This window comes from Crocuta crocuta, unplaced genomic scaffold (assembly GCF_008692635.1).
Source record: "Crocuta crocuta isolate KB4526 unplaced genomic scaffold, BGI_CrCroc_1.0 scaffold348, whole genome shotgun sequence".
Lineage (NCBI taxonomy): Eukaryota > Metazoa > Chordata > Mammalia > Carnivora > Hyaenidae > Crocuta > Crocuta crocuta.
Genome location: NW_027529573.1, coordinates 3,455,936 through 3,469,782, shown reverse-complemented (window position 1 = coordinate 3,469,782; position 13,847 = coordinate 3,455,936). Strand labels below are relative to the sequence as shown.

The 13,847-nt window shown below is 41.6% G+C and overlaps 2 protein-coding genes across 2 annotated transcripts in view; one reads left to right on the top strand and one right to left on the bottom strand.

Annotated features, from left to right (window-relative positions):
- Nucleotides 1–287: 287 nt before the first annotated feature.
- Nucleotides 288–6,879, top strand: CCDC117 (coiled-coil domain containing 117). Its single transcript, XM_077761660.1, has 3 exons — nt 288–482; nt 928–1,065; nt 3,919–6,879. The coding sequence occupies exons 1-3, from the start codon at nt 391–393 to the stop codon at nt 4,154–4,156; spliced, it is 468 nt and encodes a 155-aa protein (XP_077617786.1). The 5' UTR covers nt 288–390; the 3' UTR covers nt 4,157–6,879.
- A 2,623-nt stretch (nt 6,880–9,502) lies between these two features.
- XBP1 (X-box binding protein 1) overlaps nt 9,503–13,847 on the bottom strand; it is a 10,553-nt gene continuing 6,208 nt past the window's right edge. The window contains 6 exon segments of the mRNA XM_077761492.1: nt 9,503–10,647; nt 10,938–11,045; nt 11,048–11,083; nt 11,838–11,972; nt 12,790–12,886; nt 13,762–13,844. Of these exon segments, the coding sequence (XP_077617618.1) occupies nt 10,090–10,647; nt 10,938–11,045; nt 11,048–11,083; nt 11,838–11,972; nt 12,790–12,886; nt 13,762–13,844 (1,017 nt within the window). The 3' untranslated portion in view covers nt 9,503–10,089.

Sequence of the window (13,847 nt, the reverse complement as noted above, 5' to 3'; positions counted from 1 at the left end):
TAGGAATGACTAAGTTCCCACACTGAATACTTCTAATCTGAGAAAGCAAAATCTTGCAGGTGCAGCCTGATTTGGCAGAGAGCAGAAGAAAACATCTCAAGGAGGCTGTCAAAATGACAGAAAATGCATGATTCTCCATCTTGTAATCACACACTATCAAAAATTAGAGTTTTTGTATAAGAGTTTGATTAGAGATAGGGATGATAAATGTTTTATTTATATGACTCTGAATTTTCATTGGTTTTTTTTTTTTCCAGTTGTCCAGTAAGAAAGAAAAGGCTAACTGAAGCAGGGCTGTGTGCTGGTCCTAATGACTGGATTCTTTGTACACATCAGGATATAGAGAGTCATGGAGTAAATCCGTGCACTAGTGGCCTCCCTGCACCTGGCATGTTAGATGTTCTTTGTGAAGAAATGGATCAGACAACGGGAGAACCGCAGTGTGAAGTTGCGCGAAGGAGGCTTCAGGAAATCGAAGACAGGTAACTGGGCACTTTATGTTGCTGGCTTGTTGTTCATCCTGGGTACCACCTCTCCTCTCTTAAGCTAGGCTAATTCGCCACTTGGTGGTAATGGTGATCCTCAACCTCTCAGACTATGAATTCAAAGTTTACACATTAAATGTTAAAGTAAGTTCTTCTCATAGAACTTTGCTTACTTAGTGTTTCTGAATATCAATTTTTGGTTTATGGGAGTTTTCAGGGATACATTCTTCAAATTTGATTGTATCTGATTAAAACTTTTGTTAAATACTGAGTAACTCTTCTGCCTGTAGTTTCTTCACTCGGATAGAGCCTCATGTTTTTCTTGATCTTTTCCTATAGCTTCTGTTGCCTTTATTATTTTTAAAATTTTGTTCAGTTGCTAGAGTATATAATAGCTTGACTAATTTTTCTTTCTGTGCTCCTGCTGCCTTTCTTTATTTAGGATAATTGACGAAGATGAAGAAGTTGAAGCTGACAGAAATATTAACCATCTCCCCAGTCTTGTTCTTTCTGATACCATGAAAACAGGTTTGAAGAGGGAATTTGATGAAGTCTTTACAAAGAAAATGATTGAGTCCATGTAAGTGTTGCTTCTTGGTTTCCCTTTAATTTTGATCTTGGAGGGAAACCTGGTGTCTCAATACACGGCCCATGTTATCCTAGTCACGTCTCCATCTCCTGCTTACCAGCCTAATGAAAGTATAGTAGGTTTTCTATTTAGCTTAGGTTGGATACAGACCTTTTTCTTAGTTCATTGTGGATGAACAAAATGCTGTGCATGGACAAGTTTGAAGTATGCTGGAGTGGCTGCCTTACCTTCTTAATCTCAGATTGAAGTTCTTAAGTGCAGTATCATCTGATATTTTGGGATGGGGGGGATTGGCGAGAGAGAGCCTATTCTCTTACATTATTGTCATAGGATATGGAACTACGTTTCAAAAGGTCTTGTTTACCAGCCTCTCTCAGTTGTTCAGGAATACGATTAAGACCTAGAAAACAGGGGCACCTGGGTGACTCAGGTAAGTGTCCAACTTTGGCTCAGGTCATGATCTCACTGCTCATTAGCCCTGTGTCAGGCTCTATGCTGACAGCTCAGAGCCTGGAGCCTGTTTCAGATTTTGTGTTCTCCCTCTCTCTTTGCCCCTTTCCCGCTTGTGTGCTGTCTCTCTCCCTCCCTCCCTCTCTCTCTCTCTCTCAAAAATAAATAACATAAAAAAAATTTTAATAAAAACAAAAAATAAAAAGACCTAGAAAATAAATCAGAAGAAATCTCCCAGCAGCCAAAATAGTTACCACAAAGGCCACAATCCAAAGCTCCTGTTCTTGTCCTAGTAGATAGTCCCTCAGGGCTTTAGCTCTAAGCTATTTTGCTCTGAAGTTAGACACAGCTGAATGAGCTCAGGTACCTGGATTCTTAGATCATCAGAGTAGAAACAGAAACAGCAAGGGGCTCCTGGGTGGCTTAGTCGGTTAAGCGTCCGACTTTCGCTTAGGTCATGATCTTGCGGTTCGTGGGTTCGAGCCCTGCGTTGGGCTCTGTGCTGACTGCCAGCTCAGAGCCTGGAGCCTATTTCAGAGTCTGTATCTCTGACCCTCCCCTGCTCACGCTGTCTCTCTCTCTCCTAGAAATAAATAAAACATTAAAAAAGATTAAAAAACAAACAGCAAGTGAGACCAGTACAAACTGATAGTAGTGAGTAGTGACAGCACAGTGTGAGGACTAGAGAGGGAACTAGAAAGCAAACGTAACCTATAGAGTAAAGCAGCCTAGGGCCATTAATAAAGGAACTAATGCTAGTCCTGTAATTCCTATCGTCTTGAACTTACAAGACCCGAAGCCATCATTATCCACGTGTAAAGTAATAGTCAAGCTACAAAAAGCCATTTAGGTGCTGCCTAGAAAAGACTAGATAGATTTGATACTTAGTGAGTGTGTCAGATATCTGAAAAAATCTCTTATAACACAAGCCCCAGTGATGCCAGACAGATGAGGCATTATTGCCTTTGGCCACAGTGGGTTCAGCTGCTGCTTGATGTTAGCTCACAGGGGTTTTTGCGTTAGCCCCCTCGCTTGAGTTTATAATTAACTAACCAGCCCTAAGGGTGGGTAAATAGTTTAGCCAGGAGTAAGCAGGTCATGTTGCCCTACAGCCTAAAAAATAGCACTTTCTGCTCTCAGTAGTTTTCCAGAAGCTAACCTTTGGGAATATTCTTCATCGTGGTTTATTTTGTTTTATTTGCCTTTAGGTTCCAGAAACCATCAAACCATCACTGGATGGAGGAGGACTGAGGGGCAGGCAGGCACTGGCAACATAATTGTTTGGACATAATTGTAAAAAGCATTATAGTTCATAGTTATACTAAGCAAAAGGCATCAGAGATGCTTTTAATGTGTTTGGTCAGTGTTTCATTTATAATAGTTTAGGGGTACCTGGGGGGCTCAGTCGGTTAAATGTCAGACTTCGGCTCATGTTATGATCTCACAGTTTGTGGGTTTGAGCCGTGCGTTGGGTTCTGTGCTGACAGCTCAGAATCTAGAGCCCGCTTCAGATTCTGTGTTTCCCTCTCTCTGCTCCTCCCCTGCTCATCCGCTGTCTCTCTCTCTCTCTCTCAAAAACAAATAAACATTAAAAAAAAAGTTATAATAGTTCAGTGCAAGATAGTAGCTCATATCTAATATTAACCACAATTTAAGAAATCTATAGCATGACATTGAATCAAGGGCCTCTATTTTTCACATTGAGTGTTTATATTGCCTTTATTTTTAAATATATATTNAAGCGAAAGTCGGATGCCCAACCGACTAAGCCACCCAGGCGCCCCAGGTGCCCCTATTTTTAAATATTTTAAGTAATTTCTACACCCAGGCTCGAGTTTAACAACCCTGAGATCAAGCGTCACGTGCTCTTCTGACTGAGCCAGTTGCCCCATGTTACTTTTAATCACAGCATCAGTACAACTAGTTGGTTTGTTAAAAATATGTGCAGAACTGTAAAATTATATGTATTTGGCCTTTCTAAAGATCTATTTGGATCATCACAAGTCTCTCTTTTTTTTTTTTTAAGTTTATTTAGGGGCACATGAGTGGCTTAGTCAGCTGAGCATCCGACTTTTTTTTTTTTTAATGTTTTATTTATTTTTAAGAGAGAGCTAGATGCAGCATGAGCAGGGGAGGGTCAGAGAGAGAGGGAGTCACAGAATCCGAAGACAGGCTCCAGGCTCTGAGCTAGCTGTCAGCACAGATCCTGACGCAGGGCTCGAACCCATGAACTGTGAGATCATGATCTGAGCCGAAGTCGGATGCTTAACCAACTGAGCCACCCAGGCGCCCCCAGTTCTTAACTCTAGATGTAGCAAACGTTACCTTTTCAACATGTGTCCTTTATTTCCATATCCTGAAAGTCTTATTGAAAGTCTGTATTTTATGTCTTAGGAGCCGTCCTTCCATGGAGCTTGTGCTCTGGAAACCTCTCCCGGAACTCCTTTCTGATAAGCCAAAGCCGTCATCTAATGCTAAGAACTACACAGGAGAGAGCCAAACCAAGCATGCAGCTGCCGGCACTGCCTTCCCTGGGAGAACTGAACTGTTCTTGGAACCTCGGCAAACAGGGATGCCTGTTTACAGTGGTTTGGAGACAGCTGCTTGCACAGAAGAAGAGATGGAACTCTAGAAACCAGTTTCTATGCTAAAGTTGTCAAATTTTAGAAGGCTCATGTATTTAGTCGTGAGCCTACTTGTATAGCATAGAGACTTGAAAGTTTTATAAAACGGGTGTAATAAATCTCCACCTGTGATTTGGGGTGGGACTCTCATTCTGGGTAGCCATTTCTTGAATCCAACTTTTTGCCAAGGAAGCTTGTCTCAAGGGAAAAACAGTTTTCCAGGGGGCTTATTAAGGGCATGTGAAATTGCGGCCTGCAGAGGCAAGTATCCAAGGGTGTCATCTGTTCATTATCTAAACCATTCAGATAATCAGAATATTCAGATGCTTGAATCTGAGAAAGATGCATTAAGAAAGAAGGCTGCTCTTACTACGACTATGCCCTGACAGTTGAGTCACAGCTCATCTATAGATAGGAGTTCTGTTTACCGTGGTGACTGTATATGACTGGGAAGAGGAGGGAGAAAAGCAACAGCTTAAGTCTATTGCTAAGAGATTTAACAGAGGCTCTGAAACTTGGATGTTGTCTGTTCTGTGTATCTATATTGATTAAATAGCTGGTAGCATTGTGGCTCACCTCTTAGCCTCTGAAAATGCAATGAAAATACAAAGAAAAGGTTTTTCCTTCAAGGCTTTTTTTGCCTTGTGCTACTGTTGCTCCTTGGTTTCCCTTGCACAACTGATAAGCCCAGTTATTCAGGAATGTTTACAACGTAATTAACTTCGAGCGATAGTTAAAAAGTGATTGCGAGGTAACCTGTGTGCAAATTGGCTACGGGGGAAGCCTTCCTTAAGTAATCCCAAGGAACTGCCATGTCAGCTAAGCCCAGCATTGATAGATATTTTTAAAAGGTCATGCCTGTATTAGCAAGTTGAGTATTTTAGTGTTAACGTAGAAAACAGTGACCGAACAACGAACTGAGAACATGTGGGTAAGCGACATTGAGATGTACTGAACTAGCCAATTTGCCGGCTGTTTTAACTGTTGGCGCAGTAAACCTCCGAGTTAATAGAGAGTAGCTTCCTGCTAACAGGACATCTTCATCTTGAGGAACTAAACCAGCCTCAAGGTGTCTATTGGGGATAACCAGGATTGAAGTTTTTTATTTCTCAGGAAGGGCTCTTCTGTGTGGCTAGGACTCAGTAGTGCCGAGTAAAACAACACTTCCTTTAGTGCTACGGAACATCCACTATAACTTATTAAGTGAGTGTAATACTGGCCCTTAAATCACGCCACAGGAGACCACCCCAGTTCTTTTTGTTTTGTTTTGTTTTCTGGGTTTCTTCCTCCTTTATAGGAATCCGATACCTGATGTAGAAAAAAATGGTTTTTGCCAAGTAGAGGTGACTTTTTAGAAACCAGCTCCCAGGCATTTTTGAAACCCATGCTGAAATCCTTCCCCTGTAACAGATGGCGTAGAAGTAACAAGTCTGTTAACTGGACTGTTTCTTCCCTTGCCTGTTGTTCCTGCTTTCTCTATTTCTGTCTGGATAGTCAGGAAACGATTTAATGTTTAATATTTAAACAATATTTAATGTCTACACAGTAAAATTATTCAAACTTCAAACCAGTATTAAAACCAGTTGGAAACCAGCTAATAGTTTCTTAATCTCAGATTTAGAGATGAATGTAAACTGTATTCTGTTGAAATGTGCAAGTGTTTGATTCATGCTGTTTGAAAAACTCCTGCCTTTAGGTTATTGTTTAATGGGACCAACTTACAAAGTTTGTAGCCTTAAAGAAATTGCCATGCTAAAAAAATTTTGTTCTGGTATAACTTAAAAACATGAAGTGACTGTCCAGAATTTGGAGTTAGTCCCAGTGTTAGGGTGGAAGGGGTGATGGCTTTCCAAAGAAGGACCCAAAACACACTGAGACAGTCTTGGATAGAATTGAGGGGCAGGCCTCTGCTGGCAGGCCTGCATGAGGAAAAGGAGGAACAAAAGCAGGCTCTGATACCACTGGTAACTATTGGAGAGAATTAAGAATCTGTTAATTAAAATCCAAACAACTTGTTTCAGGAGTCAGATTATCTGACACGATTAATTACTTCTGCAGGAATATGGATGTTTAATGCTCCTTTTTAAACTTTATCCTTTTGCATATGTTTGTACAGAAATTTACTTCATCCTTGTGGTGCTTATTCATCTGAGCCGTTTCCACAGTCTCCATGCCTCTGCTTTGGTTTTCTTTTATCACGTAAGGCTTTTGCTTTTGCCTTAAGGTTTCCCTAGGGAATCAACAGGTCTTTTCATTTTGTACAGCTTTTGAAGCATGGATCAAACATTGGCTTACTATGCTAATGTGTGAAGAGAAAAACTATCTAAAGCAGGTGAGCTTTAATGAACAAATGTATATTTTCTCTGAGTTTGAGTAGGGTGTGTGTGGGTTTTTTTTTTTTAATCTAAAGTTAAGTCCAGTTCTCAAAAATATTAGTCATTAAAACACACACAAAAAAAAACCCTGCTACTCATTTTCAAAAAAGGTGCAGATGTAAAATTTAGAAAAAAAAAACAACCAGGGTTAGGGGTTAGAACCATGAGAAGAAATGCTTATTTATAAGCAGGTTCATTAATTATTTTGGATTTGAAATTTGGTTTCGTTATTTGATAGTGACAAGAACGGTGCAGTACTCAGAAGGTCCTGGAAGATGCTGTCAACTTTACTTTAAAATGAGAATCTGGTGTTTCTGTATTTTATTGTTTTCAATAAAACTTCTTAAGTGTTTTGATTTTGAGGTATCTGTATTCTTGCACATAAATAAAATTAGCTACCTCTTTAAGTTGTATTTAAAGTAGCATTCATATCATTGAGGGGCTTAAGTTTATCTTGGAGAGATGACTATGTTGGGTGATAAGTTAGCTTCGTAAGTGAATTTGCTATTTCAGAAATAGACTGTTCTGCCATTCTGAAACCCATAGAATGCTTTCCACTCAGCAGTTTGCTGGTGGCCGTCAACAGGTTGATTGGCAGTGGTGATTGATTGCCAGTGTTCAGATGGCAGTAGTGACAGAGTCTTCAAAAATGTGTCCATATGGAGTTGGAAACAGTATATAGAGTTCATAGCATTTTTGTTTTTACAAGGTTGGGACCTTTAAAAATAAGGAATAAAAAAATTCCATGATACTTGGTTAGTGGTCATTCCCTAAGAGTTGACAGGTCACTGGGTGGCAGTATTGCATACATATTTACAGTCTTGATAAATGTGAATCCCTAAATTGTGAGCAGGCAGAGTTAAGTTTGGGGTGCAGTTGTGGAAAACTCAGGATATTGTTTTTCACTAAAATGTGGAAATCACAACTAAAAGTTACCTAATCCATTTTACAGGTTTGGAAACTAAAGCCTAAGTAGTGAATGACAATTTAGTATTAGAATCAAACTCACCAGGTTCAATGTTCTTCCTACATAACAAGTGGTTTAACAGTGTTTTCATAGAACACCTACAATGTCATTTAGAGTTCATTGAAATAATCTATAATAAAGTATGGTTCAGTCAGTGTGATAGTAAACTCCTTGAGAAAATACAGTTTTGTGTATATCTGTTTGGTCCAAATATTCTGCTAGCAGCATTTTAGAGATCAATTGCATGCATTTCGACTACAGCTCCAGCAAGACAAGGATGTTGTCTTTCAACAACTGATTTGTGGGTGAACAGGCCTGTCTTCCTGTTCTCAAATGAACTTGAGAAGGCCCGAGGTAAAGATTTCATTGCTGGCATATTAGAATTTAACTGATGCCATAAAAATCTTTCTGGAGCTGGCAGGGTTACCTTTTGCCTACAGTTCTGTCCCCACCTTGTAGCATACCTAGTAGAAAAGCAAGGAAGCACACACAAATTGGTGTTACAAGACCCAGGAATATGCTGTGCAGACATATGTCACCTGATTGTTTCACTTTCAATTATGGACAGCCCTCTGCATTTAATAGAAATCTTGCTTTGGTTTTGCAGAAAGAGATCTTTACTTCTGACCAATTTGTTTCAGTAAGATGTCTTTAAATACCAGGTGTTTTCTCAAGGCTGAGCAGTGTTTAGTCCTTTTCACCCATCTGTGCAGGAAATGAAAACCCTGAGATCAACACAGGTTATGTATGTCCTGTGTTATCCCTGTTAGTACAGCTGCCTCTTTCATGTGATGTCATTTAATGTAAATTATTTGAGCCTCAATCTCCAGCTGCTTCTGCAATTATAATGGAGAGTGCCTAAAATGCATCTGTAATTGCATTTGCCTAGACAATTCCTAAATAGATACCCAGCACTTAGGTTTTCAGTTACAGAAAGGTAATCAGATTTTTGATTGTGGGGACAGCTGGAGGCTGTCGTACATTCATAATACAGAAACAGCCTAAGCAACCTTGCATTCCCAAGAACTAGGATTGAGCTCTGGCTTTAGTGACCAGGGATTTGCGGCTGTTGTGTGAACGTGCCTCCAATCACCAAACATATCCCCTTATACTTGGCTGAAAATATAGCCTGCTTTGTCTTGCAGCTTGGGATTCTTTGAATCCCACCTTTTGTCTACACTCATTCACTGTGACCTCTCCAGTGGTAGGCTTAATACTGACACAGGATGCTGGCACAGGTGAGACAACTTCTATGAGAGAAGCCCTTCAGTACCTTCTAAGATTCCCAAGGAAAAGATGCACATGAAGGATGAGCACATTATCATCTCTATAGTTTTTGGGGTAACAGTGATGTGTCAGATTTATCTTTGAACAGGTTCATTCTGTGAAACAAGTTCTAAGGTATATAAAATACTGTAAGATTAAAATCCTTCCAAAGTGGATTAGGGGAAAATAGCTAACTTTTGAGTGCTTGGGGTGGTGCCTGGTAAGTGTACATATTCCAAGACCTTACCAAGGTCTTACCTTACATATGCCAAGACCTCTAGTGACTATTATGCCTCTTTATAGGTGAGAGAGTGATATTACGTGTCCAGGGTTACCTGGCAAACCAGTGGCAGAGTTAAACTTGAGTCTAGAAAATGTTAACCCCTGTAAAAACGCCAAGAGAATCTTGATATTTAACGGCATGTTTTCCTGTTGTGATATATAGTAAAATAATGGTTAAGTGTCCTAGCTCGGTCACTTAACATCTGTAATATTGGTCAGTTAGGCTAACAAAGCTCAAATATAGTAACTACTCAAAAAGTAGATTTATATCACTTATGGCAGCCAAGAATTGAAGCAGGATGTAATTAAGAGGCAGGGGGGGGGGCTGGGGAAGACCTTAAGTCGCTTTAAAAAGTGGCATGCTTGCTGAAGGTGGATAAATTACTATCATGGCAATCCGTGAAACACCTAGAAAGAAAACAGTAAGACTTAAGGCTCAAGAAGGAATCAAAGAACAAAAGCACTGCATTGCACTTTTTAATTGCACAGGTAGTTTTAAATAAATGGAGAAAGCACCTTCCAAAAGTTACACTAGCAGGGAAAGATTCCATCGAGCATTTACATAGTAAATTTCCATAGTTTTACAAAAGATTCTTGATCTTTACTTGGACTGTACATGAGGGAAAGGAGCCCCCTCAGCTAGGCATTCTCTCTGCTTGCAGAAGCAAACTAAAGGACCTAAAATCGGAGGCAAGCCTGGGATGCCAAGAAGGGAGAAAAATGATAAAGGGCCAATCAGAAATTCCATGTCTAAGACACCTGTCCAATGACCCTTACATAAGAATTTTAGGGCAAACTACTGCCCTTAAGAAAAAGGTACAACCTCGAAAGTTGTGATTCTGGATTACAATAGTAGTTCTGAGTACCTTGGACTGCTGGGTGACAAAAGACAATACTTGGTGTGACCTATAAGGTTTGAACAAATACTTTAGAGGAATTCCCTAGGACTGTACACCCTCTACTTTGGCTTTTTGAATGAAGCACAGGCTTCTCTGCTATCTTCCAGGCAGTGGAATAGCCAAGGAAAAGGGCAACAGCACTGGATCATTCCTCAGACGCTAATCAGCTGGGGAAAGAGTTCATTGGCAAAAGTGTCCTCCCAAGAATGGTCTACACCAAGCAGAGAGGACATGTCGCTGAAGGGGGAAGGGGAACCCTCATATCCACAGTCACTATAAGCATCCAGTAGACAGGAAGATGGCTTCGGGCAGTGGCTGGGTGAAAGTAGATCTGAGGTGCTCAGCTCTGGGATGAAGTCATCTTCTACAAGTTCTTCCTTCACTGAGACAGTGAATTCAGGGTGATCTTTCTCTGAGGGGCTGAAAGGTGCTTCCTCAATTTTCACTACCACATTTGCTTGGCTCTCTGTCTCAGAAGGTATCTCTAAGACCAGGGGCTTGGTATACACGTGGTCAAAACGAATCAGTTCATTAATGGCTTCCAGCTTGGCTGATGACGTCCCCAGTGACGGAGAAGGGGAGGCCGGTAAGGAACTGGGTCCTTCTGGGTAGACCTCTGGTTGCTCCTCCAGGCTGGTAGACTCTGGGGAAGGACATCTGAAGAACATGACTGGATCCAAGTTGAACAGAATGCCCAACAGGATATCAGACTGCAAGAGGCAAAAATGCAATGGAATCCAACCATTAGAATGCACCCAAGAATCTATGTTAGAACACTACTAAGTCCCACAATGTAAGTTAATCCTTATGACCTCTGAGACCCACAGACCCATTTACCTACACCGCACTCTGTGCCCTCAGATAGGGATGGCAGTCAATATTCACTTCTGACCCAACCCAAACCAACTTCTCCTGCCCTCCTCTGCCTGGGGTGGGGACATCAGGCCATCAAACGGATGGAATTAACAAGACCTCTTTACTAAATCCCAATAACCCCTACCTCAGAGTCTGAAGAGTCAACACCGTCAGAATCCATGGGGGGATGTTCTGGAGGGGTGACAACTGGGCCTGCACCTGCTGCAGAGGTGCACGTAGTCTGAGTGCTGCGGACTCAGCAGACCCGGCCACCGGCCTCGCTCCATTCCCCTGGGAAGAAAGACCAATGTGGGTGAACAGCTCAAACTGCTGGGTCCTCAAGGAAACGCTCACCAGGCAACTGTGGTTCTCTACTTTCAAGAAAGCTGAAACCTTTCCCTTACCTCTGTTCCCTTTCCATTTTATGGAGGAAAGGTTGTTAAGGTTGTTAAGACTAACTTTTCACTGTCATTTTCTATGCAGTGAAAACATTTTCACTCCCTGAGCAAAGACTCAGAAAGGACTGATATTCTTAAGTAATATCTTCAGGGATGTTCTCCATGATAATGTTCTTAAGCAATAAAGTAATGTAGTAGACTTAGGCCCCAAATCTTTTTGGACAGTGATTCTTTATAGAGGAGAACTGCCTTGCTGTCAATCTGAGACTACTTAAGTGCTCTCAATAAATGGGCCAGGTCCATACATTTAAAACCCATGTATCACCTTCTATCAGAGGGGTGTCCCTATCACAATGAATCCTTTCCCTACTCATTCATATTCATCAAAGAACTACTATAGCTTTTGCAGTGTTCAGTCAGATCTGACCAGCTCTCTTTCTCTGGGTCTCCTTAATGCTGACACGGCACACCCTGTTGGCTATCGGTATTTGTTAGCATTTGCTCTTAGAGAGCTATGTAACTTATTTTAATTATTAGGCTTTAGTATTATTCACTACCCAGTTGAAAAATGAGTTTAAGCGCCATTAAGGGGTCATGTCACTGAGAACCAGTTCTCACACAGGGCATCAGATATGGAGTTGACTTACCTTGGTCTGGGTCTCCGCCTCCTCTTCAGTGACCAGGGCGTCCATTCCCAACCGCTGTCTCAACTCCTGGTTCTCCACTACAAGGCCATGTGTTTTCTCTCGTAAAAGCTGATTTTCTAGCAAGAGTTTTTGGTTCTGCGAAAAAGTTCATAAGAAGCTATTAAAACATCCAGTTCTTTCATTTAAGAATCCACCTGGTGAAGTTTCACTACAGTTGGTTTCCTTTCCTTCTCCACCTTTTGGAAAACTCTACTTATATAGTTGTTCACAGTAGGTATTCTAAGGAAAGGTCATAGTTATGAAAAATAAGCTAAGAAGTGCCATTTCATGGTGTCACAAATACCACAATGCCTCTAACTACTAATATAGACCTCAGCAAAGGGTGACTTGTGACTTAAATTTAAATATGATGGCAAAAAAAAAATCCTATCTTGAACTAGCAAGTAATAATAGAAATGATAATGGGGTACCATAAAATCAAAATATGTTTAAATATATGTGTATGTGTGAACGTATTTGTGTGTTTCTTTACTGTATTTTGCTGGCAACAATTTAAGATTAGGTAGTCAGTGGACCATAGAAGGGTAAGGGAACCGTTAGTGGACTTTTGGCCAAGCCAGGAAGGGTCTCAGGTTTAAGCGACAATTTCCTATCTGCTGTTAGGAATTTCTTAGTATTAACTCGATAAACATAATGTTGTTGTAATTCTGTTTAAGACGGATCTCACACCAAATGCCAGAGGGTCAACCACTTCTGCTTTCATCAAGCTTCACCACTTAACCACTTAATTACCTAGCTCCCCTAATTTAGATTAACTTAACTTCCAATTAACTGTCCAATTGTATTCTAAAGAGATGGAAACAACTTGGGATTGGAAGCAAACATCAGAACATTCACCCAGAAAGGATGCACAAGAAATAAAAGATACGAGTTTGGCCTTCAGTACTTTTACCTCTTCCTCCAAATCTACCACTTGTTGCTCCAGCTCACTCATTCGAGCTTTCTTTCGGTCTCTGGCAGTCTGAGCTGCCACTCTGTTTTTCAGTTTCCTGAGAACAGAAGGGACATACCACAGAGTCATCCCAAACCTTATTTATATCTTTACTTGAAAACTTGGACAGCTGGTGCTTTCATTTTCATTTACAGTATAAGGTAGACTTTAAGGTAAAATACACTCCAGGCTCCTTCCCTCAATAAAACAAAACAAAAAAATTACAGCGTTTTTCGTGGATCTAGCTTGAAGAACTGCTTCATTCTTACCCACATTGCGTCATCCACACTCCCGACGCATCCTGGCCCCAGCAAGGACGCTGGACACAAATACTACCCATCTTGCATCACAGGAGATTTCCTCCTCCCCTTTTTTTACTCCCTTGTAGAACTTAAATAAGGGAGAGGCGGATGCCTTTCGCCCTTGCTGACATCCTGGGCAGTCCCGGGATGGCTGGGCCCCCGTCTGCTCAAGGAGGCACTTATGTCCAAAAGACACATTGATCCCAGAGGAATTAACATTTGCGGAGAAATGAATACGTGGCATTTCTCAATCTTTCCAAAGACCTCTGGAAATAGATACCATTTTCAGAATGCGGAGACTAAGTTTGACTAGTGTGCCTGACAGACCTCACAGCCCTTCCAACAACTGTCATTTCAGCTCCATGCCTCCCCCAAATAGTAGATAAACCACGAAGAGTCTCATCGACTCCATTGCTACTGCCCAAATTCAGAAACACTGAATGACAGGTCTGCGGTCACANAAAAAAAAAAAAAAAAAAAGGCCTGGGCAGCCCAGCACTCCCGACTTCCTGCCCCGCCCAGGCGCGCCACGCTGGCACCGCTCCGGTCAGGCCAAGGGCGCCCGACCTCGGATCTGGGTCCCAGCCCCCGGCCCCTCGCCCTCAGCGTCCGCGCCGCGACCCTCGCCCACCTCCGCAGCGCCTTCTCCTCGGGGCTCAGGTGCGTGAGGCGCTGTCGCTTGCGCGCCTGGGGCGGCCCTCCGCTCACCGCCCCCGG